General features: G+C 40.1%; 1 protein-coding gene across 1 annotated transcript in view; it reads right to left on the bottom strand.

Moving 5' to 3' along the window:
• Positions 1-22755, bottom strand: part of CEP192 (centrosomal protein 192) — a 160271-nt gene extending 137516 nt beyond the window's left edge. The window contains exons 1-12 of the mRNA XM_074202081.1: positions 22541-22755; positions 19126-19176; positions 17587-17733; positions 14825-15036; positions 11954-12052; positions 11121-11261; positions 10524-10681; positions 8580-8733; positions 5632-5833; positions 1025-1260; positions 528-852; positions 137-249 (exon numbers count right to left, since the gene is read on the bottom strand). Of these exons, the coding sequence (XP_074058182.1) occupies positions 137-249; positions 528-852; positions 1025-1260; positions 5632-5833; positions 8580-8733; positions 10524-10681; positions 11121-11261; positions 11954-12052; positions 14825-15036; positions 17587-17733; positions 19126-19176; positions 22541-22651 (1949 nt within the window). The 5' untranslated portion in view covers positions 22652-22755. The remainder of the gene's footprint in view (positions 1-136; positions 250-527; positions 853-1024; positions 1261-5631; positions 5834-8579; positions 8734-10523; positions 10682-11120; positions 11262-11953; positions 12053-14824; positions 15037-17586; positions 17734-19125; positions 19177-22540) is intronic.
• Positions 22756-24274: the final 1519 nt, after the last annotated feature.

The raw sequence follows: 24274 nt of genomic DNA, 5'->3' as shown, positions 1-24274 counted from the left end.
CTTTGGATTCACTCAGTCACTCCCCCGTACTTGGCAAGGTGGTTTTCGGAGTTAAGGGAATGCGCAGGATGCGAGGCGGCCCAGAGCCACAGGAATGATGAGCTGACAACTCAACCCGCTCGGGATCGGGCTTCACGGCAAGGTGAGAGAGCGGTCCAGCGCCCGGCCCCGGCCGGGGGGCTGCAGGCCGGGGGCGAGGGGGAGCCCTACCGGGCCCGCCTCGCGGGAATCAGGGCGGAAGGAGGTGGGCTGCAAGCCGCAGGCCTCACGCGGTTCTTGGCGCTTTCGGACTTACAAAGCGCTTCCTCGCGACCCCGCTAAGTGGGGCCAGGCTCGCGAGGAGGACCGGGCTGTGACGCGCGCGTTCCACGCGCCCCGCCCCTCCGTCCCCAGCCGCGCCGCGCCGGGCCGGGCCGGGCCGCACGCAGCAGCCCCTCCAACAGCCGCCTGCTCCACTCGGGGCCCGCCCCTGCCCCTCGCTCCAGCCCGAGGACTAACGGCGGGCCCCGCGGCCCCGCCTAGCCTACCTCTTCTCCAGCCGAGCCAGGCGCAGCGACGCGGAGTAAGGAGCGGAAGGGAAACCAAACAGGGCCCGGGGGCGACCGAGCTGCTCGGCCACCCCGGGCGGAGTGCTCCGTAGCGGCGGCGGGGAGCTGGGCCGAGCGCGCAGGGAGAGGAGGGGAAGAGGCCAGCGGCGCTCCGCGCAGGCGCACAGGCCCCGTTGGCGGCAGCGCTACGCAGGCCGGCGGTGCGGGCCCGCCCTTTCCGCCCCGGCGGTCCCGCCGAGCCCAGCCAAAAGGCTCCAGGTTGGCTGGCGTCGGGAGGGGCGGGGCGGCCGCGAGGCCGCGAGGCCTTTGATTGGACACAGCTGCGGTGTTTGAAGGAAAGTAGAACCGCGCCCCTCCCGGGCGGGAGGAGTCCCCGGGCCCGCCCGCCTCGGGTCACCCGGGACAGAAAGGAAGACTTGTGGGCGTGGCCTGCCTAAGTCCCCTCCCGCTCCTTCTGTCCCCTGGGCTGCGCTCACCTCTGGGGCACAAAGAATCCCACGTCCTGTGAATGATTCAAATTCGGATTACGCGTTTCTACTTTACAAACCGTCACTTTTATCCCGAGAAGTAGGTCGGATGGGTATCTCATGTTTACACAGGAGAAGCTCACGTGGGAAAAAGCCCTGTGACCTCCGAAGGGCTGGGGAGTGATGGATCGTGATTCACACTTCGCCAAGCACCTAGCGAGGTGCCAGGGGCACAAAGACAAGGTCTAAGTGGGGAAAAATTAACAGGAGTAAGAAGTGGCGGGAATCCAAAGGGGCCACCATCCTACCTAAGCCTTAGAAAAGCCAATTGACCAACTGAGCAACTGTAATTTGGGTCCGAATGGAGGAAAAGAAATTGATGTTGAGTGAGGTTATGTAGGAAGAAACTAGATCTGGCATCTGATTGGAAAAATAGAAGGAAAGCAGGATCAAGATGACACCTAAGTTGCAAACGTGGGTGAAAGAAGTAGGGCCGTTAACAAGAATCATTCAGAGTGAATTTTTAAGGGAAAAAAGCTCAGTTTGGACAATGTAGATTTTTATGTTCATCCAGCTTGGGATGTACATTAAGTTAGTTAATAGATTGGGACAAAGAATACTTGGACTAGATAGGTAAACCTAGGAACTCTTCTCCATAGAGATAATTAAATGTATGCTGAGTTGATAAGGTCTTCAAGATAAAGACTGTAAGAAAAAAAAGATAATAAGAGTCTTGAGGTACACTAACATGCATTTTGGATGATAAACTAGCTAAGGAGAGATGTAATAATCAGAGGATAGGCAAATCAAGAGAACAGTGTTAGGAAAAAATACTCAGATTGGAGAGGGAGTGGTTTAAAGTATTAAATAGTGCAGAAATTCAGTCAAGAATAACCACTATTGCTAACACTAGAAAGCAGGTCTCATTGAATGATGAGGTTCAAAAGAACCTGCAGACAGTAGATAGCTTTTTCTAAGACTGACTGAAAAAGGGAGGCTATAGGAAGATAGTTTGAAGGGATAGTAAGGCCTAACAAGATTTGGCTATATTTGTGGGCAACAGTAGATAAGAGACTGAAGATAGAAAAGTTAGGATTGTAGAGAGGACCTGCTTGAGAAAATTAGATAAAAGGTTGTCAAAGTATTTAGTGGAGGGGCAGCTAGGTGGCTAAGTGGATAGAGCACTGGCCTTAAGAGTCAGGAGTACCTTGGGTTCAAATTCCAACTCAGACACTTAATAATTACCTAGCTGTGTGGCCTTGGGCAAGCCACTTAACCCCATTGCCTTGAAAAATCTAAATTAAAAAAAAGTATTTAGGGGATACCCTGTTTCCCAGAGCTAAAACTCAGCAGGAAGTCTGTGCCCTGAGCTTGGCACAATAATTCTTTGCTCTCTGTATGATTATATTCTGGCAAAGTGTGTTGGTTGGACCAGCACCAGGTGTTCACTGAGGAATTTAAGTTACCCATTTCCCAGGACCATCCCATCACATGTTCACAATCCCTGTTCCTTGTGCTAGACATCAGAGAAATCTGGTTCTGTACCCCACAAAGTAATGACTCCCAAAATGAGACAATAAAGAATGTGTTGTTCCAAGAAGTACCATGAGAACTCTCAAGACCTAAAAATGATTGTGTTGGGGACCTACCCTTTTCATGTTTGTGTAGCCTCAGTATCTAGATGCATTAAGCCTTCCTGGGGGGGGGGGGGGGGGCTTCCACCTGTCTGCCTCTCTCTAAAATTAAACTCGTGTCCTAACTCGCCTGTCTAGCTCACTCTGTTTCTGCTCCAGCCACCCACAGGTTAGAGGCCAAGTCCAGCCAAATCCATTAATAGAATGCATGTAGAAAATTTGTTCCCATAGGCCTAATCAGAAAACTAATCATTCCAAGTTTGGAATGATTTATCATCAGGTTGAATTTTTCAACCCAACCATTACAATACAGGAAGGCCAAATACTAAGTAATGTACTTTTTTGACTGGATTAAAGGTACAGCCGAACTGAAGAAATAACTGTTGGTTGAAGTATCAGTTAACATTTATTAAACTATAACAATAACCAGACTCTGTATATGAAGATCTAGAAACACAAATACAAAAAAAAAAAGTCCCTTGACCTCAAGAAGCTCATATTCTTCTGGTGAATTCTACACATAAAAGGAAACTTAAAGGAGAGATGTGAAAGAAAGTGCCTTGAAAGGAAATGATGGAAAAATCCAATGATTACAGCCTGGTGGGAAATGAAGAAGTGGCTATCCATCTTTGAAGTTTCTGGGAGAAGCTATCAATGTCCTTTATTGTTAAATATTAAAGTTGGTTCGGACAGAAATTCATGCAATGAAAAGGGCACAGTAACAAGTAGAAGTCAGAGATTGTATATCCCTCTATTTACCCAATATAATGGCAAATTTCCCATATAAAGGTTCAGATAAAAAGGAAAATGAATTCCTAGAACATTTAGCTAAATTAAGACCTCTAGTCAAAATAGAGGTTCTTAATCTATTTAGTCACAGAGTCTTAAAGACTTTTTTTTAATGCATAGGATTGCAAAGGAAATTTAAAATTATTAAAGTTATCAAGAAGTTATCATAGAAAAATTAGTTTTCAGATCACTAGTCAAGAATCTCAATTAAAATTTGTAATCCTATTTTGATGATTTTTATCATCAACTACTTAACTATTCTAACTACAGGAAGACACTTTCAAGGTAATTCAGAAAAATTTCCTCCCTCCTTCCCCACTTGGATCACTGCCTGTCAATGCAATTCAGTAAGCATAATATATCTCAATAATTACTATATAGTAAAAACAAAAAGTTCCTGCCTGAAATAACCGAAGTGTAAGGAAACTAACCCATATTCTTCAACTAGAACACAACCTTCCATTCTTTAGCAAATTAAAAAGGCATCAAATATGACATCAAATATAAACTAACTTCTTTCTTAACCATGCCAATGGGTGATTCCTTGCTACATTATTGAGTACTTCCCTTAACTGAAACTACCTTGCTGCACATATTGCTTGGCCCTAAAGGGTCAAGATTGGTTAGAACAGAGGCCTAATTGTATAGTACTTGCTGGTTATCAAATCTGAGGAAGGTATATATTTTGAGCTTGGAAATTCTGAGTTGCAAAGGCTCTATCAATGGGTATATATGCATTAAACTTAGCATTACTCTGCACCTCTGGTCTGGGAAAATGGGGAGATCCAGTTTTTTCCCCCAAGGTAATGGGGTAAAAGTGACTTATCCAAGGACACAGGTAATTTTTTAAGTATCTGAGGCCACATTTGAACTTGGGTCCTCCTGACTCCAGGGTCAGTGCTCTATCCACTGTACCACCTAGCTGCCCCCAAAGATCCCGTTTTAAAAAAAAAAACACCACCAAGGGTTCTCAGAAGTTGTATCATCCAAATCATCTTGGACAACCAATTCCTCTATAATCTGCCTGGTAAATTGTAATCCAATCTTTGAAGATTTTCAGAGTATGGTTACCATCTTCTAAAAGGAGTCCATTCCTCTTCTAGATAGCGCTAATGTTTTTTTTCCCCTAAAAACTTTTATTTGACTCTTTGACTTCCATGCATTGCTCCTAGTTATACTTTCTGGAGTCATGCAAAACAGATAATAGTAATAGCTAGCTTTTATATAGCACCTACTAGGAGCCAGCACTATGCTCAGTGCTTAACAAATAGCATTTTGTTTGATCCTCACAACAATGTTGCGAAGTAGGTGTTATTAGTATCCCCATTTTACCTTTAAAAAAAGGAGACACACAGGTTAAATGAATTGCCCAACACCACAAAACTAATAAACATTCAGTACAACATCTGAAAAGGATGCTACTGACTTTATAATTTTGCCATTGTAACTGTATAATCACTCTGCATGCTAAAATTGAGTAACTTAAAATGATGATGCTACTTTAGAATGCTTACTTTCCAGAGTTGTCAATTTTAATTAAAACTAATGGCATATGAAACCAATGGATAGTCAGAATGCTAACTATCAAAAAAGATGCATTGATACCTTTTCATATATTTATTGAATAATTAGATCACATTTGAAATTTGAAATTTATGCTTAAGAGTTGGCAGCTTCTTTAAAAATGACCAAACACTACAAATTATGTTTTGCTGCATTACACACAGGAATGGTTTATTTTGCTCAACTAATCAGTTCCAACATCAGCCTTTAGAATTAAAAAACAATTCCTAATATATGTTTCAAAAGTATGTTGAACTTCATAATTATACACTTTCACATGAAGGTGACAGAGCAAAAACTCAAGACCATGATAATAAACTAAGTACAAAATAAAATGTAGAAGACAGGCACTTTGAAGTAGGTTATTTTTCCACATAGCTTTCACAGTTAATAATGCTTGTACATGTCATATTTCATCAAAGGGTTATCAACCAAGGAAGCAAACAGTCCTTTGATGCACAAGCACAAACATAATGTAAATTCAAAATTCTTTATTCCATTTGCAATATATGCAAAAAGATCCCTGAATTTAGAAAATACCTGGAAAAAATGGAGGAAAAAAAGCAGCCAGGAATGAAAGCATATACAAGCATCTGAATAAGGCCTTTTAAAATTTTAAGTGTTTTAAACCCCTTCATTCTCTGGTAAGGGATTAAGAGGCCGAGAGATATATCGTCTGCGAGGGTGAGGATACTGGAGGTTGGCAGTGTCAGCATCGCAAGAGTGCTCTATCAGAGGAGGAGGAGGAGGAGGAGGAGGAGGAGGAAGGATCTGGGCATTACTGGACCATCTCGATCCAGCCCGTGGGGAATCCAGAGGGGGAAAGAAATACCTGAAACAATGAAGACAGGAACAAAACACCAAAACAAAACAAACAAAAAAAAAAAAAACAAGAAAAAAGAGAAAAGTAGTAAATACAAGGAGAACCAAAGAGGAGAAAAGACATGCTGGAAAAAAAAAGCTTTAGTATATCCATGCCAAAACTAACAGAACATAATAGCGGAAATCAAGGCCCTAATTCAAATCAAGTTTGCTTAAGCAAGTTTTGAAACTTTAAAAAAAAAACACACACACATACAAGGTACAGTCTTTTAAACAAAATGCTTTTTAAATTCCAGTATGGATTAAAAAAAAAAGATAATCTTGAAAATTTAAAAGATTTTCTAGTCTAATTACCCAATACCTTCTTTGAAGCCCACTTAGCTCAGCTTTAGTAATGCTTCATTTGTAGCAGCAGGAGCCAAACATTTTTTTTAAGTGCATACAGAATACTAAGAACCAATTAAAAAAAAACTGTCACATAGTATAGGTAGGTATCACAACACTTTAATGACTATCTCTCACAGAAATACAATCATAATGTGTACTTACATGTTTTTCCTGAAAAAAACACAACAGAGCTACAGATTTCTAAGTTAAAGGCTGAAAGAATTATACCACATCATGTTGTATTCTCCTACCATATTTTTATAACTTACCCGTAATGTTTTTGCACTTTAGTACATGTGAATTATAGATACTAACTGTAAGGTTTAGAGCTCTGAGTAACATTTACTGAATGAAACAGCCAAGTAAATAAGAAAATCCTGGGACATGCCACCCTGAAGCTTCATTTACATGCTGTATACTTTTAGTGGAATTTTAAGTGCTTCCCAATTTTACAGTACCTTTTAGAATTTGTACTTGGAGGAAATCTTACTCCATGGAATCACACCATAGGAACATACAAGCACATGGTAAAAAAATTCTCTTTAGTGAGCACTAATAAAAAATACTTACAAAAGCAGTTTTTTAATATATAAATGATTACCAAACAAATTTAACTGTCAACTGTACACTTAAATTACCATCAGTGCATTCTAATCCTTTAATGCTAACAAATTTTAAATGTTACAAACTAATTACAAGTTATACCAAATATTAATATGAATAAATCAAGACTACAAAATGTAAAACAAATTAGCACTCAAAACAATCCTTATGAAAATTGATGATTTATTCACTCTTCAAAATTAAAAATTATAAAAATTCACCATCCTGTTTATATTGTTTTGGGAAATGAAACTAACAAAAGAGGTCTATTATCTTCCAAATGGAGTAATGTGAGTTCTTTCCCCCAATCATACCCACAAAGACAACAATTCGTTTTTTTCCTATACTCATAATATTTAGTTTCACAAACATTCCAAAGAATTTTAGTGAAAATTTGTCTCAACAAAAAGCCTCTCCATTTAATTTTCAAAAGTTCCATTAGTGTCAACATATGGCACTGGCTAGTACAGAAACAGTGTAATTTTTTAAAGGCCTTTAGGATTGCGTTTAGGAGTGAGCAGGCTGCTGGTGTATCTTGGGAGAGGTCAAACGGCGGTGGGGAGGGGAAAAAGAGCTTGCTTCCCATTCCCGTGTACATGCAAGAAGCAGCAAAACTGCAAAGTTACTCCAGTTAAGCTTGAGATCAGCTGTGCTTTCTGTTAAAGGACATAATACAAATGGAGAAGGGAAAATACATCACAGATCTAAACACACATGGTTATTACTGGCACAATAAGACTATAGATTAAAACCTGAGAGTTACTGACAAGATTAAAATTAAAAATACACAAAAGGACTGATAACCACTCTCGTTTAGTCAGAATCAGAGCTCCATACTTGGTAAAGCCATCTTCATGAATGAATTGCATGTTGAACTTAACCTTACTTTTGGTGAAAACATTAAAAATAAACTCTAGAGTCAAATGATAGGGCTTTTGTATATAACATTTGCAATTTGAAAATTATTATAGCAAGCTTATAATTGAAGCCAGCTGCATTTAACTAGTAAGTTCATAAGATAACCAGGTGTCAGGTCTCTAAAGTTATAATCTGAAACCCATCTCCACATCAATTTAAGCAATGATAAAGTAATTTTTTTATCTATTTGGTTTGAATAGGAAAATAAAATAATACTCTAGACAAGAGTATTAAGCATTATCAAAAATATAATAAAATGGAATCATCCAATATGCTATGTAAAACACCAGGAATATTCTGTTTCCTACTAATAGTCTAAAACTTCTAGGAATTAAGAAATCAGATTTTCTTTACTATAGTCTCTAGTTCAATAGCAAAACTAAAATAATTTAGATCAAAAATAACAGAAAACCCTACCAACTCAATAGCTCAAGACTTTAATGACATTCTTTTAAAAGAAGTCATTTTGCATAGTCTCAATGGCAATACAAATAAATGTTCTAATAGTATTAATGCCATCAAGAACTAGTTCAATTTTCTTAATACTTCAAAATCAAAATAGTGCTTTCAAAATAAGCCCTTATATTCCTAAAGACAGAGCATTAAACTTTCAAAGATAATTCAGTTTATTCTGTAGCTGTGATAGCTTTATCAACTAAATACAAATTTGATAGAATATTAAAGATTAATTTCTAAACAACAAATGAGTAATTTTGAGGAGTTTTTAATCCATCTTCAAAATCTTAAAAACAAGCATCAGATTCCTTTTTAATACAGCTACCAGAGTGAAGATGTGTGAAGAAAACTGCTTTCTTAACATTCCCAAGCTCACAAGCGAAACAGCCTACCTGCTAGCTGAGGATCCATTTAATGAATTTTGTAGATTTGGATTGTTTGACCCTAAAGAAGCATTTGAGATTCCCTGTTGAGAAGAGCTCCCATTGACTGGGCTCCCATTACCTTTCAAAATACCAGTGCATTTCCAATTGTCCATATAATTAGCTGGAAAAAAGTGAAATAAATTATATTAAATTATACAAGGGGGCAAATTAATTTGTCTCCCAAAAGAATACATCAAATAGAAAAAAGATATAGATAATTTAAGGTTTAAGCATAAGTATTAGCAAATAATCATGATAGAGAAAAAGTTTCCCAATACTTATAAAAAATCTGATGATAGTTCATGCTACTTATTTTTCTTTATTCCAAAAGATACCAATTGAAAAAAATTCAACTTTGACAGATGAGAATTCTAAAAAGAAATACTTGTTGTTAACTAAATTAAGCAACATAGAAAACTGGGTTAAAAAATCCATTTCTAAAAAAAACTATTATAACTTTTGAAATTACTCTGCTATTATATTATCAATCAATTATTAAATTAGGAGTAAGTCTTTTTCTCCTTTATTTTCTCATTTAGGGCCTAGCCCCTGGAGGTCAATCATTAAGTCTCTGAAGGACATGGCTAACTGATGAGATGTCCCATTCAACAATCTTTTTTTATCTGTTTAGAGCAGGAGTGGGGAACATTTTTTCTGCCAAAGACCATTCAGATAGTTCCAACATCATTCTCAGGCCATACAAAATTATCAACTTGAAAATTATCCTACTAAATTTAGTCAAATATTAAATTAATTCACCCCTAAAAAGCATCTAGACTTATTGAATTTCAAGTCCCATCTGATGTTGCCATGGCAGCACCAGAGCAAATGATTCCATGACCTTAAACAGTTATCAGGCTGGGTCGGTCCTTCCCCACCCCTGGTTTGGAATTTAAGCAGAATCTAATACAGCCAAATTTTTGCCTGAAGAAAATGAGTCCCTGTCCTTGTACCCCTTTATTGAAACTGAGGATGACCAGATGATGGAGAAAACTAACCAGAGTGGACGAATTCCCCTGTCCAGATAGTTGGAAGTGATGGAGTCTCAAGATCAAGCCACATCCTCGGCAGAAGCCACAGAAGACTTCTAGCCCACCTCCTTAATAAATAGTTATATATATCAGGGATACTCCATTTCAAAAGCAACATTTAAGGCAGTCAGTATCTCCATTAGGTGTCTTTAGTTCCTGAGAAAAACCACTGACCACCAATTTATTATTAGTTAACCTAATTAATAAACAGATAATTACCCAGTAACCATTTCTCTGGTTTTTAATTCTTCATACTTTATTACGTTGTTCAGTCATTTAGTCATGTCCGACTCTGTTCCCCCATGGACCTTTTCTTGGCTACTTGGTACTAGAGTAGTTTGCTATTTCCTTCTCCTGAGATTAAGGCAAACAGAAGTTAAATGACTTGCTCAGAGTCACAAAGTGACTAAATGTCTGAGGCCAAATTTGACTTCAGATCTTCCTGATTCCAGGTGCAATGGTCTATTTACTGAGCAACCTAGATGCTTCCTATTTTTTTTTCTTATTATAGATACAGCATAGTTTTTTGGGGATTTTTTGGCAAGGCAATGGAATTAAGTGACTTGTCCAAGGTCAGACAGCTAGGTAATTATTATGTGTCTGAAACCAAATTTAAACTCAGGTTCTCCTGACTCCAGGGCCAGTGCTCTATCCACTTCGCAAATGAGCTGCTCCCTATAATATAGTTTGGAAGAGTTTAGCCCATGTTTGAAAAACTCCCTTTGTTCAAAACAGAAACTTGGTTAAAAAAAATTATTTTAGCTATTGCTGTGTTAAAGTGAATTTGTAATAGTAAAGTAATTTCTCATTCTTAGTTATGAAAAATAACCACAAAAAGAAACTCTACTCATAATGCAACTGTCATTCATTGAAGTCTTACCTTTCCACAATCTTACACAGCCATCATCTCCAGATGATGCTAATACTGTCCCCGTTATATTCCAACTCACTCGCCAAACCTGAGAGTTGTGATTATCAAACTGAGCTACTATATGAATCTCAAATTTTGTTGGTCCACCAGAAGATGTTAATTCTTTCCTATTAAAGAAAAAATCTTACTCAGGCACTCCAGAAAGAAATTTAACAACATGCTGTTCAAATTGACAAATCCAAATTATCCAAAGCTGTAAAAGATTACCTCCCAAAAAAGTTAAAGACTGAATGTAAAGAATAACAAAACAAAACAAAAAAAAAAGCTTCAGTTAAAATATGCAATCAACTTCTTGAATTTGCACTGCAAATTTATTGATATCTGAAAATCAGAATAAATCTAATCATCAAATGGATATTAAGGATTTAAACCTTTGAGATAATTATACTAAACAAAACATAAGGAAAGTAAATCTATTCCCAACCCAAAATATGACACATTCCTACAGTTTAAATTTTCTTTTAATTAACCTGTTTCATATGATCAGAACTTGTATCTTGTCTATCAATTGTAGTATCTTATGTTAAAACTGTTTCAAAAGCTCACCTTACAGGTTTTAGTGTGAAAATTCTCACGTCTTTGGTTGCTACTGCGAGGATATGGAACGATCTTCCCAAGTTTGGAGCAAATGAGATATCATGTACAGGATCAGTGACTGTCATAAGGGATTCTGCTTTTGCATATTTCCTAAGAAAATTCAAATCATATGCATGAGTATTCCACAATAATCTCTGCTAATATATCATACTTTATCATTTCAGACTGCAAACACTCTGAAACTGAATTCGTTTTTATATAATCTTCTATATCAATATTTAATCCAGAGTCCCAAAAGGCTTCCTTTATGAATTTAAGTTTAATTTAACATACTTCAAACAATATATATATATATATATATATACATATACACACAGAGTAACAACTGCATTAAAATTGCATCTCAGTCTAACAGCCATTAATACCTATCAGTATGAGAAAATTTCTCAACAAGTATAAATTGTACAGGTCTTCCAAGATTCTATCCTAATTCAATTCTGTTACAATGCAGGTTCTCAAGATCATGATCTTGATATTAAACTGCAAAATGAAATTCCAAAACAAACAGTTAATTTGCTAATCCCTGTTTCATATAAGTGAACTGGACTAATATTTGCCAAAGATTATCTATGTATTGGCAAGAAAATGTGGCACAATGTAATTTATTTTCAGATATTCTTCACAGAACTATGTTACTACTTATTGGTACATAAATGGTTATTTTAATTCAATAGTGAACAGAATACAATTCCCATGAGTAAAAACTCTTTAAAAATAAAAATTATATATAAATCAAAAAGTAAATAAAAACAAATGTGGATTCTCTAGGCTGATTACCTTACCTGGTGTTTTCATTATATTCATAAATCTGAACCTTAGCAGATACATTTGGACTATTATCATCACTTCCTACAGCTATCATAGGGGAATGAGCACGAGAACTAGAAATAAAAAGTAAATTAATTACTTACACAAACATATTATGATCATAATAATAACAATATCATAACAATGACTGATAACTGACTTTATATATCCACTTTAACCTCATTTGGCAAAACAGAACTTGGAAAAACTAAAGTTACACAGCCAAACAACTGAAAATTATGGAGCAATCACATCTGTGATTCAACCATCTTTAGGGAGCAGATTCTTATTCTGAAATTTAGGGATACATTTATTCATTTTAAAGCATGTTATCAATTATGAGCTATGCAATCTTTTTTTTTAATTTACTTATTTTTAAAAGCATTATATAATTATGCAATTTTACTATCTCATACTTTATTTTTCTTCCTTAAGGGCATGATTTCTCTGTCATCACATTCAAGTGAGATCAATGTATAACAAAGAACCAATGTAAACACTAACAGAATGCCTTCTGTGGGGGTGGGAAGCAAAAATGGGGGGAAAATTGTAAAACTCAAAATAAACTTTTTAAAAAAAAATTACTTTTAGAGGCACAGGGTCACACAGCTAATAAATTATTTGAATTTAGGTCCTCCTGACTCCATTATGCTACCTAAAGCTATGAAATCTAGTGGATACAAAGACAATATACAACATGTGTTTTCAAATAATTTACAATCTAGTCAATGACTGTAAGAGTTAAGTGAGGGGTGGGCAGCTGCGTGGCACAGTAAATAGAGTACTGACCCTAGAGTCAGGGGGACTAAGTTCAAATCCTGCCTCAGACACTTAATAATTACCTAGCTGTGTGACCTCGGGCAAGTCACTTAGTCCCATTGCCTTCCCCCCCCCAAAAAAAAACCAAAAAGAGGTAATTGAGGAGGCAACTAGGTGGTTCCAGTGCAGAGAGCTCCAGCCCTAGAGTAAGGAGGTCCTGAGTTCAAATCCAGTATCAGTTACTTAATTACCTAGCTATGTGACCTTGGACAAGTTCCTTAACCCCACTATCTTGCAAAAACAAACAAAAAAAAGTTAATTGGGATATCTGGAGTGGCATAATGGAAAGGGCACTGAATTTGGAGTCAAACGACCTGAATGTATGTGGTTCTGTCACTTACTAGCTGAATAAAAAATTCTTTAAATAGTAGCTCTCTGAGACTCATTCTTGCTCATCTGCTAATTAATGGGACTAATAATAGTACTATTCATCTCATTATTACTATGTCACTCATATCACATCTTTCTGGATTTGCTTTTTCCCCCCAAAATAGGTTTCAAACATTTGACAAGAACAAAGGATATATTGATGGAAGCTAGGTGGTACAGTGAATAGAGCACTGGCTATGGAGTCAGGAGTATCTTGAGTTTAAATCCAACTTCAGTTACCTAATAATTGCCTAGGTGTGTGACCTTGGGAAAGTCACTTAACCCCATTGCCCTAAATAAATAAATTTTTTTTAAAAAAAGAACAAAGGATATAAAAATATGAAGCACTTTTTCCTTAAGGTGAAGGACTTGGTCAAAACAACACATCCCTGAATGCAGCCTTTTACCTTCTTCCTTTGTTTGTGGAGATGGGATACTATGGGTGAAGGATATTGCAATTTACCGTCAGATATAGCTGATATATTGTTGGGCTTTGATGAAATTTTTTTCTTTCTTTTTTAAATTTTTGTTAGAAAAATTAATTTACTAAATGGGGGAGGGGAGGAAAATATTTAGAAGTGAAGGTCATTAGGAACAAAAGATATCCATGTAGCAAGATTTTTAAAAGGAAACAAATTGTTAAAGTAAGCAGAAATAAACTGGCTATTTTGGCAAATCAGAATCCAGATTGAGGAGGAACAGCAAAAGAAAACAGAAAAACTGCTTCCTCCCCAGATGTTACTCTTCATTCCAGATTTATCCTATGGGCAATTATACTTCCAGAAGGAAGAAGGGAAATTCCATGTAATTCAACAAATACTGAGGGCAAAGCATTCTGCTAAGTGCAACAGGAGATAAAAGGCAGTTAAGATTTGGTCCATATCCTTGCAGAGTTTAAACTCAGGGAAATAAGATACTGTTTGAAATCACCTCCATAACTAGATTTTCAAAAACATTTCTAAAGAACGAAACACCTGGGCTTCAGTTTCACTGACTTACCTGCCCCTTAAAAACAAAATGGAGCAACTATTTTCTCTATCCTCAATTAATAATGGCATAGCTAATTTAAGGAATCAAATAGTTTGTTTTTTTTATTTTGGGGGTTTTTTTTGGTTTTGGTTTTTGCAAGGCAATGGGGTTAAGTGACTTTCCAAGATCACCCAGCTAGATAACTATTAAGTGTTTTTTTGAACTCAGGTCCTCCTGACTCCAAGGTTGGTGCTCTAACCACTATACCACCTAGTTGCCCCACAGTCAAAAAGTTTTAGTGAGGGCAGATTGTGGGACACCAGGTCTGAGTCACAAATCTATGTAAGTTTTATTTTTCACACTGTTAACCATCTATGAGAATGTAAACTACATTTACAATTATGTAGTATGAATCATATAACTAAAAACTTAAAAGTTTACAGTAATTAAGCCATGCTGTTATTTCTTAGAATATGGTTTGAAGACAAAGTTGTTTAATTATCAAATATCCTGGGGGCGGCTAGGTGGCACAGTGGATAGAGCACTGGCCTTGGAGTCAGGAGAACCTGAGTTCAAATCTGGCCTCAGACACTTAATAGTTATCTAGCTGGGTGACCTTGGGCAAGTCACTTAGCCTTGCAAAAACCTAAACAAACAAAAAAAAATCAAGGAACTAAGATATGGCTTACCTTGAGGGATTCCATGAAATACAACTACAGCTTAATTTACATGAGATTTCATGCTGCAGTGACCACTGACTAAGATTCATAACATCTGGAGCTTCATATATTCTCACTACACCATCTGCTGAACAGGTTGCTAACATAAGACCCATATGCTTAGGAGCAAATTTCACATCAGTAACCGATGTTCTGCTATCCACCAAAGTGGTCCTCTTAACCTAAAGAAATGAATTAACAAATTAAGATATAACAAATCAACAATCATTTTATTAAGCACTTACCATGTGCCAGTCAATGTGCTAAGCACCAAATAATCTTTTATTCCCTATAATAGAGTTTCCACAAAGTCCTAATCAAAGGGTATGCAACTGACCAGGGCAGTACTATCTCTGGTAGGTAAAACCATGCTGCAAAAGCTTCATGTTCAGTCCTGGCAACACAGAATCCAATAACAGAAGTACAGGTAAATACAAAGAAATTAATCTCCAATAGGTTGACTACTTGATAAGGAACTCTTTGTCCATGACAATTCATAAGACAAAGAAGACTACAAAAGCAGTGTTGAGTTTTGTATAATCCTTTCCCATTCCACAAAAATAGTAGTAGAATGGAAAAAAAAAAAGAGGACAAGGAACCATGCATACCCTTTGATCCAGCAATACCACTACTAATTTTATGTCCTGAAGAGATCATAAAAAAATGGAAAAAGTGCCACATGTACAAGAATATTTAGACCAGCTCTTTTTGAAATGGCAGAACTGAAAACCGAGGGCATGTACATCAATTAGGGAAGCCAATTATGGTATATGGAAGTGATGAAGTATTATTGTTCTGTTAGAAATCATAAATGGGGCAGCTAGGTGGTACAGTGGATAGAGCACTGGCCCTGGAATCAGGAGAACCTGAGTTCAAATATAGCCTCAGACACATAATTGCCTAGCCGTGTGACCTTGGGCAAGTCACTTAACCCCATTGCCTTAAATAAATAAAATTCTAAAAGAAAAAAAAAGAAATTGTAAGTGGTCAGACATGAAGAAAAGCCTTGAAAGACTTGCATGAACTGATGCTGAGTGAAATGAACAGAACCAGAACCTCATACACCTTGACAGCAATACTGTGAGATGATCAACTATGATGGACACTGCTCCTCTTAGCAGGTCCATGATAAAGGACAATTCTAAAATCTGTGAGATGAAAAATGCCATCCAGAAAAAACTATGAAATCTGAACGCAGATCAAAACATATATTTTCACTTTTTAAAACTCATTTTTTTCTTTCTCATGGTATTTTTTTTCCCTGTGGTACTAATATGGAAATATATTTCACTAATATGGAAATATATTAAACATGACTGTATATGTGTAATATTTATCAGATTACTTACTGCCAAGGGGAGAAGGGAGGGAGGTAAAAAAATATGGAGTGCAAAAGCTTAAAAAAGATAAATGCTGAAAATTATCTTTGCATGTAATTGGAAAAAATAAAATAACATTCAAAAAAAGAGGACAAGGAATACTAAGAAGCATAGTTTTTAGACCAACTACAAACATTAAGTACTCTAAATGCAAGATCTCTGCCAAATCCTGCTCAAAAGACACACTATTAGAAAACTGAATAATATTGATAAGCTTGATATAAACAAAACCAGGGGACACCCAGAAAGTGGTTCACAGTTTCTCCTTGAAAAGGAGAAAGGAATTGATAGAGTTGGTTTCACTGTGTATGCAAAGGAAACAAGAAACATTATTTCCTAAGACACTTGATGCAGTGTTTCGGATAAGCATAAAATAAGCTCAAGTACCAACAGCTACTGCAGAGGATAAAGAGGTAGAAAAATTCTATGAAAATCTTGAGAAGATCCTCCAAGTCAGTAAATATTTGCTTACTCCCTAACTTCAGGGTAAAAGTAAGCAGAGAAGGAAGTTTTTAAAAATATGGATGGGGCGGCTAGGTGGCGGAGTGGATAGAGCACCAGCCTTGGCGTCAAGAGTACCTGAGTTCAAATCTAGCCTCAGACACTTAATAATTACCTAGCTGTGTGGCCTTGGGCAAGCCACTTAACCCCATTTGCCTTGCAAAAACCTAAAAAAAAAATTTTTTTAATTAAAATATGGATAAAAATAAGAGGAAAAAAGCAAAGGTTTTTTAAAAATCTATCATATTTTCTTTTTAGAAAAAAAGTCCAACTAGTGAGCACTGATCACTAAAATAAAATAAGACTTAATACAAAAGAAATAACTGATTACTGATATGCAAGTCAGATCAAACTCAGTTATCTATGAGTAGTCACACCATCAACTAGCTAAAACAGAGACCAAAATCAACATCAAATTAGAGGGGGAGAAAAACTGATAAACCTGAGATGGTGTTCCTCAGACGATCACAACTTCAACCATACATATTCAAATGAACAAGTGCCAAAAAATGAGAAATGAAAAGAGGCAAAGTGATTTATCACCATTTTGTCCAAGTCCAAAAAAAACCAGAAAAACAGTAAACACAAGTAAGAAGCTAAGAGTTCAGAACCTCATTTTAGCCAACAAAGCCCTGTTTTCATTGTTTGGTCTTAGCTGTTCCTTAGACAATATACAGCAAGTTGAAAACTGCAGTAAATAGCAGGAAGAAAAAAAGCAGAAGGAAGGAGGAAAAGAAGGATGAAGGGAAAGAGAAAATGAAGGAAGGGGGGGGGGGGGAGAAGGGCAGTGTGTTTGATGAAGTATGGCAGGGTCACCATAAATGCAATAAGAGGTCTACTAGCATGACTCACCCAATGACTCTGTCCTCGAAGTTTATCATTGGACTCTCCCACTATTTCTTCCCAAACAGCTGCTGTTCTGTCAAAAGAACAGGAAGCCAAAACCTGTCCAAATTCAGGATGTGCCCATGTCACACGCCATACAGAACCACTATGTGTCTGAAAGGAAAAGACAAGATTCTAAGAGGAAAAAAACTCAAAATTATTCACAAAAGAATTTATAATAGTATTCTCAAACATTTTTCCAGAAAATTGCTTTCTTTTACATATAACTTTTGCTTAAGAAAGGATTAAAGTGACCACCACTAAATGAAAAATATATAAAATATCTTTTAAAAATTAAAAATATTTCTAGCTCTTAATTTTTGAGGGACAAAAATATATAAAATCTGAAAGATCCCTAGCTATCTTAATCGCCTTGAGCTGCAATATTCTCCCAAAACCCCAGACCTATTCCCTACTTCTCATCTGCCCCAAAGTCAGTCCACAGCAATATCTTAAGGATTACTAATAGAGAAAACAGGACAAGGTGAACACTGTTTTCTTTCTCTTTCTCTCTCTGCCTCTCTACTGCGGCTCAGTACCAGCACTTATACTTATTTCATGCGTAGGAGGGCCATTTTATTTCTTCACCTTCTTCCTCCACATCAGCTCCTATGGACCCAAAATTGCCAAATCTATTTATTTTTTCTGAAACAAAAATGAATCTTACTATGATCCTTTATATACCCAAAGAACCACTATCATCTACATGTACCAGTATAATTCCCTATGGGTGGAAGGAAGGAAGGAAGAAAGGGAGGGAGGGAAAGAAAGAGAAAAAAGAAAGAGAGAGAGAGAGAGAGAGAGAGAGAGAGAGAGAGAGAGAGAGAGAGAGAAAAGAAAGAGAGAGAAGACAGATGGAGGGAGGGAAGAAAGAGGATACAGAGAGAAGAATGCTTCTCAACCCATTTGTTTTCTACTTTTGCTCAAACTTTTGAAAACTCAAAAGAAATATTTATGTGCTTTAGAAAGAGAAGCATACAGGAGAAACTCAAATACTGAACTCCATTTTACAGAAACTAGAAAACACAAAATATGAATAAGGTAGACCAATCAAAAGCTGACTCTTATTGAAAAGTATTTCCAGTAATTTAGTAGAAGATCCTAGCTTGGTAGTACTTTTTGCCCCTCCTCTTCAAAAGTCCCTGTCCTTGATATCATCTCAATCCTACTGGAGCCCTTTTCCAAGTACCTACTTATAAAATGGTAATGTTAATTATTCTCCTAACAGACAGATCAATCTTTTCCTGAACTTGTGCTACAACATTTTCAGTTTTTTCCTATTTTAGATTTGTATACTGTGTGCATGTAAAGAATAGGATAGTTTTATTACATCTACTACTAGATGGAATTCAAAAATACTGAACAATTCCTACTAATATTCTCTCCAAGGACTAAATAGCAACACCATTAAGTCAAAGTTAAAGATTTAAATTTTGAATTGCATGGCAAAGTGTTATCCAAAATAATAATAATCCATTTTAAAAAGTCATTAAAATCAATATTTACCTTCCAGCTAGCAGTACAATGCCAATCTCCACTTTCACTTTTGTCCCAGACCTATAAAAAAATTAAAATTTATCATAAATAACTATATACCTTCAGTAAGAAAAGTATTTTAAAGAAAACAAAAACCAAGTGAATATATAATACACTCTAACAATATCAATATAGTGCAGTGGAAAAGCCTCAGGATCTGTAATCAGAGGAACTGTTTTGAATCCCAGAGCTCTGCCACTTAATACTTTTGTAATTTTGAGCAAGTCACTTAACTTCTCTGGGCCTCAGCTTCCTTATTTGTAAAATGAAGGCGTTAGATTAAATAGCCTCAAGGTTATTTCCAATTTAAAATCTATGTTGTTATAATCTTTCTTTGAAAACTTTGCATTTGCCCTATGTACTTCTTTATAAATCAAAAAAAATTAAATAGTAAGATATCCCAAGTTACCCAGTTATCCTAAATAATAAATGAAAAAAGTTCTATCTTGTGAGACAATATTTGACACCTTTAGTAAATTATCAAACTAGTATTGAAAGTTACTACTTTTTAGGGGGTAGCTAGGTGGTGTAGTGGATAAAGCACCAGCCCTGGAGTCAGGAGTACCTGGGTTCAAATCCTGTCTCAAACACTTAATAATTACCTAGCTGTGTGGCCTTGGGCAAGCCACTTAACCCCATTTGCCTTGCAAAAACCTAAAAAAAAAAAAAAAAAAAAGAAAGAAAAGAAAAGAAAGTTACTACTTTTTAGAGTCTCGACTATCTGCCACTGGATTCTCCAACAAATAGTCAAATCCAAGTTATTAACAACCACCAAGTGAAGAAATGCTCCAAATCAATAATTAGAAAATGCAAACTGGGGCAGCTAGGTGGCAGTGGATAAAGCACTGGCCTTGGAGTCAGGAGTACCTGGGTTCAAATCCGGCCTCAGACACTTAATAATTACCTAGCTGTGTGGCCTTGGGCAAGCCACTTTAACCCCATTTACCTTGCAAAAACCTAAAAAAAAAAATGCAAATTAAAAAAGTTTTAGGTTATAACCTCACACCCATTAGACTGGCAAAGACAACAAAAAGGAAAATGACAAATGTAGGAGGTGCTGCAGGAAAATAGAGATGCTGTGCACTGTTGGGAGAGCTGTGAATTGGTCCAGTCATTCTGGAAAATAATTTGGAACTATGCCCAAAATGTTACTAAACTGTAGCACCACTGTGGATAGACCACTGGCCTAGGAGTCAAGAGTTCAAATCCATTCTCAGGCAATTGCCACTTAATAGTTGTGCGACCTTGGGTATGTCACTTAACCCTTGCCTCATCCAGGGCCATCTCCAGTCATCTGGATTTATATCTGGCCACTGAATCCAGATGGTTCTGGAGAAGAAAGTGAAGCTGGTGACTTAGCATTGCAACCCTTCACTGAAATCCAATTCATGTGCTTGTCATGGCATCACCTCCCTGCTATCATGGTCCTCTTTGAGAATGAAGGACCCAAAAAAGATTAACACTAAATTTTTCATTATGCTTTGGCCCAGCTATATGCTGGTACTGTAACTCAAAAACATCAAAGTTAAGGAGAAAAATATAATTATCTGTACAAAAGTATTTATTTTGATAGAAGCCAAAAACTGGAAACTAAGGGGCTTCCCACTCTGGGGAATAGCTAAACCAATTACAATGTGCCTTTAATGACAGTCCTGTAGGAAATTTGGTAAGATCTCTGTGAACTGACAAAGAGTAAAATGAGAAGAACTAGAAGCACAATACAGTCGATAACACTGTAGAAGAAAATTTTGAAAGAATTTAGGACTCTGATCAATGCAGTGAATGATTAAACAAGAATTCAGAAGACTAACTCACCTGCTCCCATAGAGGTGATGAACTTAAAATGCAAAGATATATAGCATTTGAGGCATGTTCAGTTTGGGAAATCATTTTCCTGGACTGCAATTTTATAATGAGGATTATGTGATTGCTGTTCAGTACTGGAGCTACATGGACTTAAAAAATTTTATTTTTAAAGTAGAAAATATTTGGGTACTAGGTGGCTAGAATAGAGTGCTGGGCCTGAAGTCAGTTCATCTAAGTTCAAATCTGGTCTACCAGTGTGAGCCTGGGAAACTTAACCCCATTTGTTTGCCTCTGTTTCCTCATCTGCCAAGAAAATCCTAAATGGGGTCACAAAGAGTCAGATAACAACTGAGAACAACTGAACAAGAATATAATGAGCAGGTAATGGAGAATCTCTTAAAATAAGAAAAAATCTAGCTAACTCTCTGTTATGGATACCATAGAAAACTAATTTAGGTAGAATAATTTAGAATTGAAAAATTATTGAAAAATGAAAAAAATTGAAGAAAACAAGTCAACCACATTCAAGAGTCCCTCACTTGGATGTCAGTCAGTATCACTAATTTTTAGTCCTTTACCTGCTCAATTTCAAAACTTTAAATATAAGTAAGGCTTCAATACAATTTTATCCCAATATGTTTAGCTATTCTGGCAGCATGTAAAAATTCTACAGCTGTCAATAAAAGAAGTCTCGAACACATTTCAAACCATATTTAAGTAATAAGTATGTGAATCAAAGCATTGGATGTTGAAAGGAGTCTTAGAATCATAATCATTTCATTGGGTATAAACTTAATTACATATTCTCCAACATGAAAACGATATTAACAAGATATAAAACGAGTACAAGTTTCTTAACAAAGACCTATTATAAATCAGAATATCTGATTAAAATTCTTTCAGTCTTTTGCCTTCGTCTCAGCAGTCCAGGTTTTTAGTAAAGGAAGCCAACACTGTACACGTATGAAACCTAAACAGGGGGCACAGGTTTGAAGCGTTTCCTGAACCGGATGAGGAAAGGTGGTAGATGTGGTTTCGGTAAATATGGCCAACGCTGACCTCCGCATTGGCATTAATCTCGTGAAAAATAAATTCAATTAATAGGAGAAAATTTGCAACTGAAGCTCAGTTTCTTACAGTCCTTCTTGTTCTATGTAAAGTTTGTTGAGGATTAAATTCACAGCTTAAAAAAATTTTTTTAAAGAAATAAAATGCCTTCGTGTTTGCCTGGTTTGGGGAGCAACTCCCCTTTCCGGCGGCGAGCCCAGGCCCGAGAGGCTTTGGGGTTTTATTGGGGGTTTTTTCCCTAACTTTAAAGTTAGGGAAGCGTGTGAGCCCGAATCCCGGCCCGGGGGACTGCAGCCGCGGCGCCCGCCCCCAGTTCGGGGCTCGCGGAGGGGGCGCCTCGGCGGGCCGGGCCGGGAGGAAGCGGAGGGAACCGGAGCAGCCCGGCCGCTGCCTCCGCGGCCCCAGGCCCCCGCCTCTGCGCACGCGCCCCGGCGGCGGCGGCGGCGGCGGGCCGCGGCGCTAGGAGCCGGACGGGCCGACGTGCGGCCGCTCCCCCGGGCCTCTCCCTCACCTTCACGCTCTGGTCACTGGAGCAAGTCGCCATCCGCCGCCCGTGGAAGTCAAAGGACACATCGTGGATGAGGTCCTTGTGGTCCGCCGCGATACTGCGCGCCACGAACATCGCGGCCGCCGGCGCGCTTCCCGCCTGTGCCGGCCCGGCTCGAGCCTCAGAGCGCGCAAGGCCGCCCCGGCGCACGCGGGCCCTCCATGCACTGGCGTCCCGGGCGGCGCGCAGCCGGGGCCGCGCGCATGCGCGCCCCGAGCCCCCCCAGTGGGCGTGGCGGAGCGGGCGGGCGGCGCTCTAGCGGCCCCGAGCCCACCCAGCCTCCGCCCCGGGAAGGGCCGGCGCCGGCCTCGCCAGTGCCTTCCCCCGCCGGGCCAGGCCGCACATTGCGCTTTTTAAAAACCGCCTTCGTGCTCCTTGAGAAGGCGGCGAGAGCCGCCGCGGCCCGGCCCAGCCCAGCCCAGCCCGCATTTCTCTGCTTCCAAACTTCTTAGCAGATGCGCGGATGCTCTTGAGAGTCCTTGCTGTCCCAGGGACCCCTCTGCCCTCCCCGCGCGGCCGGGGTGCAGCGGGGAGGCCGGGGTGCAGCGGGGCAGAGGCTGGGGTGCAGCAGGGGAGGCCGGGGTGCAGCGGGGCAGAGGCTGGGGTGCAGCAGGGGAGGCCGGGGTGCAGCGGGGAGGAGGCCGGGGTGCAGCGGGGGAGGCCGGGGTGCAGCGGGGCAGAGGCCGGGTGCAGCAGGGACGGAGGCCGGGGTGCAGCAGGGGAGGCCGGGGTGCAGCGGGGAGGAGGCCGGGTGCAGCAGGGACGGAGGCCGGGGTGCAGCGGGGCAGAGGCCGGGTGCAGCAGGGGAGGCCGGGGTGCAGCGGGGCAGAGGCCGGGGCGCAGCAGGGGAGGCCGGGGTGCAGCAGGGGAGGCCGGGGTGCAGCAGGGACGGAGGCCGGGCGCAGCAGGGGAGGCCGGGGTGCAGCAGGGACGGAGGCCGGGGTGCAGCGGGGCAGAGGCCGGGTGCAGCAGGGGAGGCCGGGGTGCAGCGGGGCAGAGGCCGGGTGCAGCAGGGGAGGCCGGGGTGCAGCGGGGCAGAGGCCGGGGTGCAGCAGGGACGGAGGCCGGGGCGCAGCAGAGGAGGCCGGGGTGCAGCGGGGCAGAGGCCGGGTGCAGCAGGGGAGGCCGGGGTGCAGCAGGGGAGGCCGGGGTGCAGCAGGGGAGGCCGGGGTGCAGCAGGGACGGAGGCCGGGGTGCAGCAGGGGAGGCCGGGGTGCAGCGGGGCAGAGGCCGGGGTGCAGCAGGGGAGGCCGGGGTGCAGCAGGGCAGAGGCTGGGGTGCAGCAGGGGAGGCCGGGGTGCAGCAGGGACGGAGGCCGGGGTGCAGCAGGGGAGGCCGGGGTGCAGCGGGGCAGAGGCCGGGTGCAGCAGGGGAGGCCGGGGTGCAGCAGGGAGGAGGCCGGGGTGCAGCATGGGAGGCCGGGGTGCAGCGGGGCAGAGGCCGGGGTGCAGTGGGGCAGAGGCTGGGGTGCAGCAGGGGAGGCCGGGGTGCAGCAGGGGAGGCCGGGGTGCAGCAGGGAGGCCGGGGTGCAGCCGCGGCAGCTGTCTGAAACTGGAACTCTAGAGCCCCTCCCCCAGCGCGGCCACTCACAGGCCTCTTTTGGGTAGAAAGGCTTCTTTGTGATACTTGCAAGAAAAAGTAAGCAGAGCCTGGCACAGCATGTGGTGCGGGGTGCCCAGGGCGTGGGGTGCCCAGGGC

This window comes from Macrotis lagotis, chromosome X (genome assembly GCF_037893015.1).
Source record: "Macrotis lagotis isolate mMagLag1 chromosome X, bilby.v1.9.chrom.fasta, whole genome shotgun sequence".
NCBI classification, from domain to species: Eukaryota; Metazoa; Chordata; class Mammalia; order Peramelemorphia; family Peramelidae; genus Macrotis; species Macrotis lagotis.
This window is presented reverse-complemented; position numbering and strand designations above follow the sequence as displayed.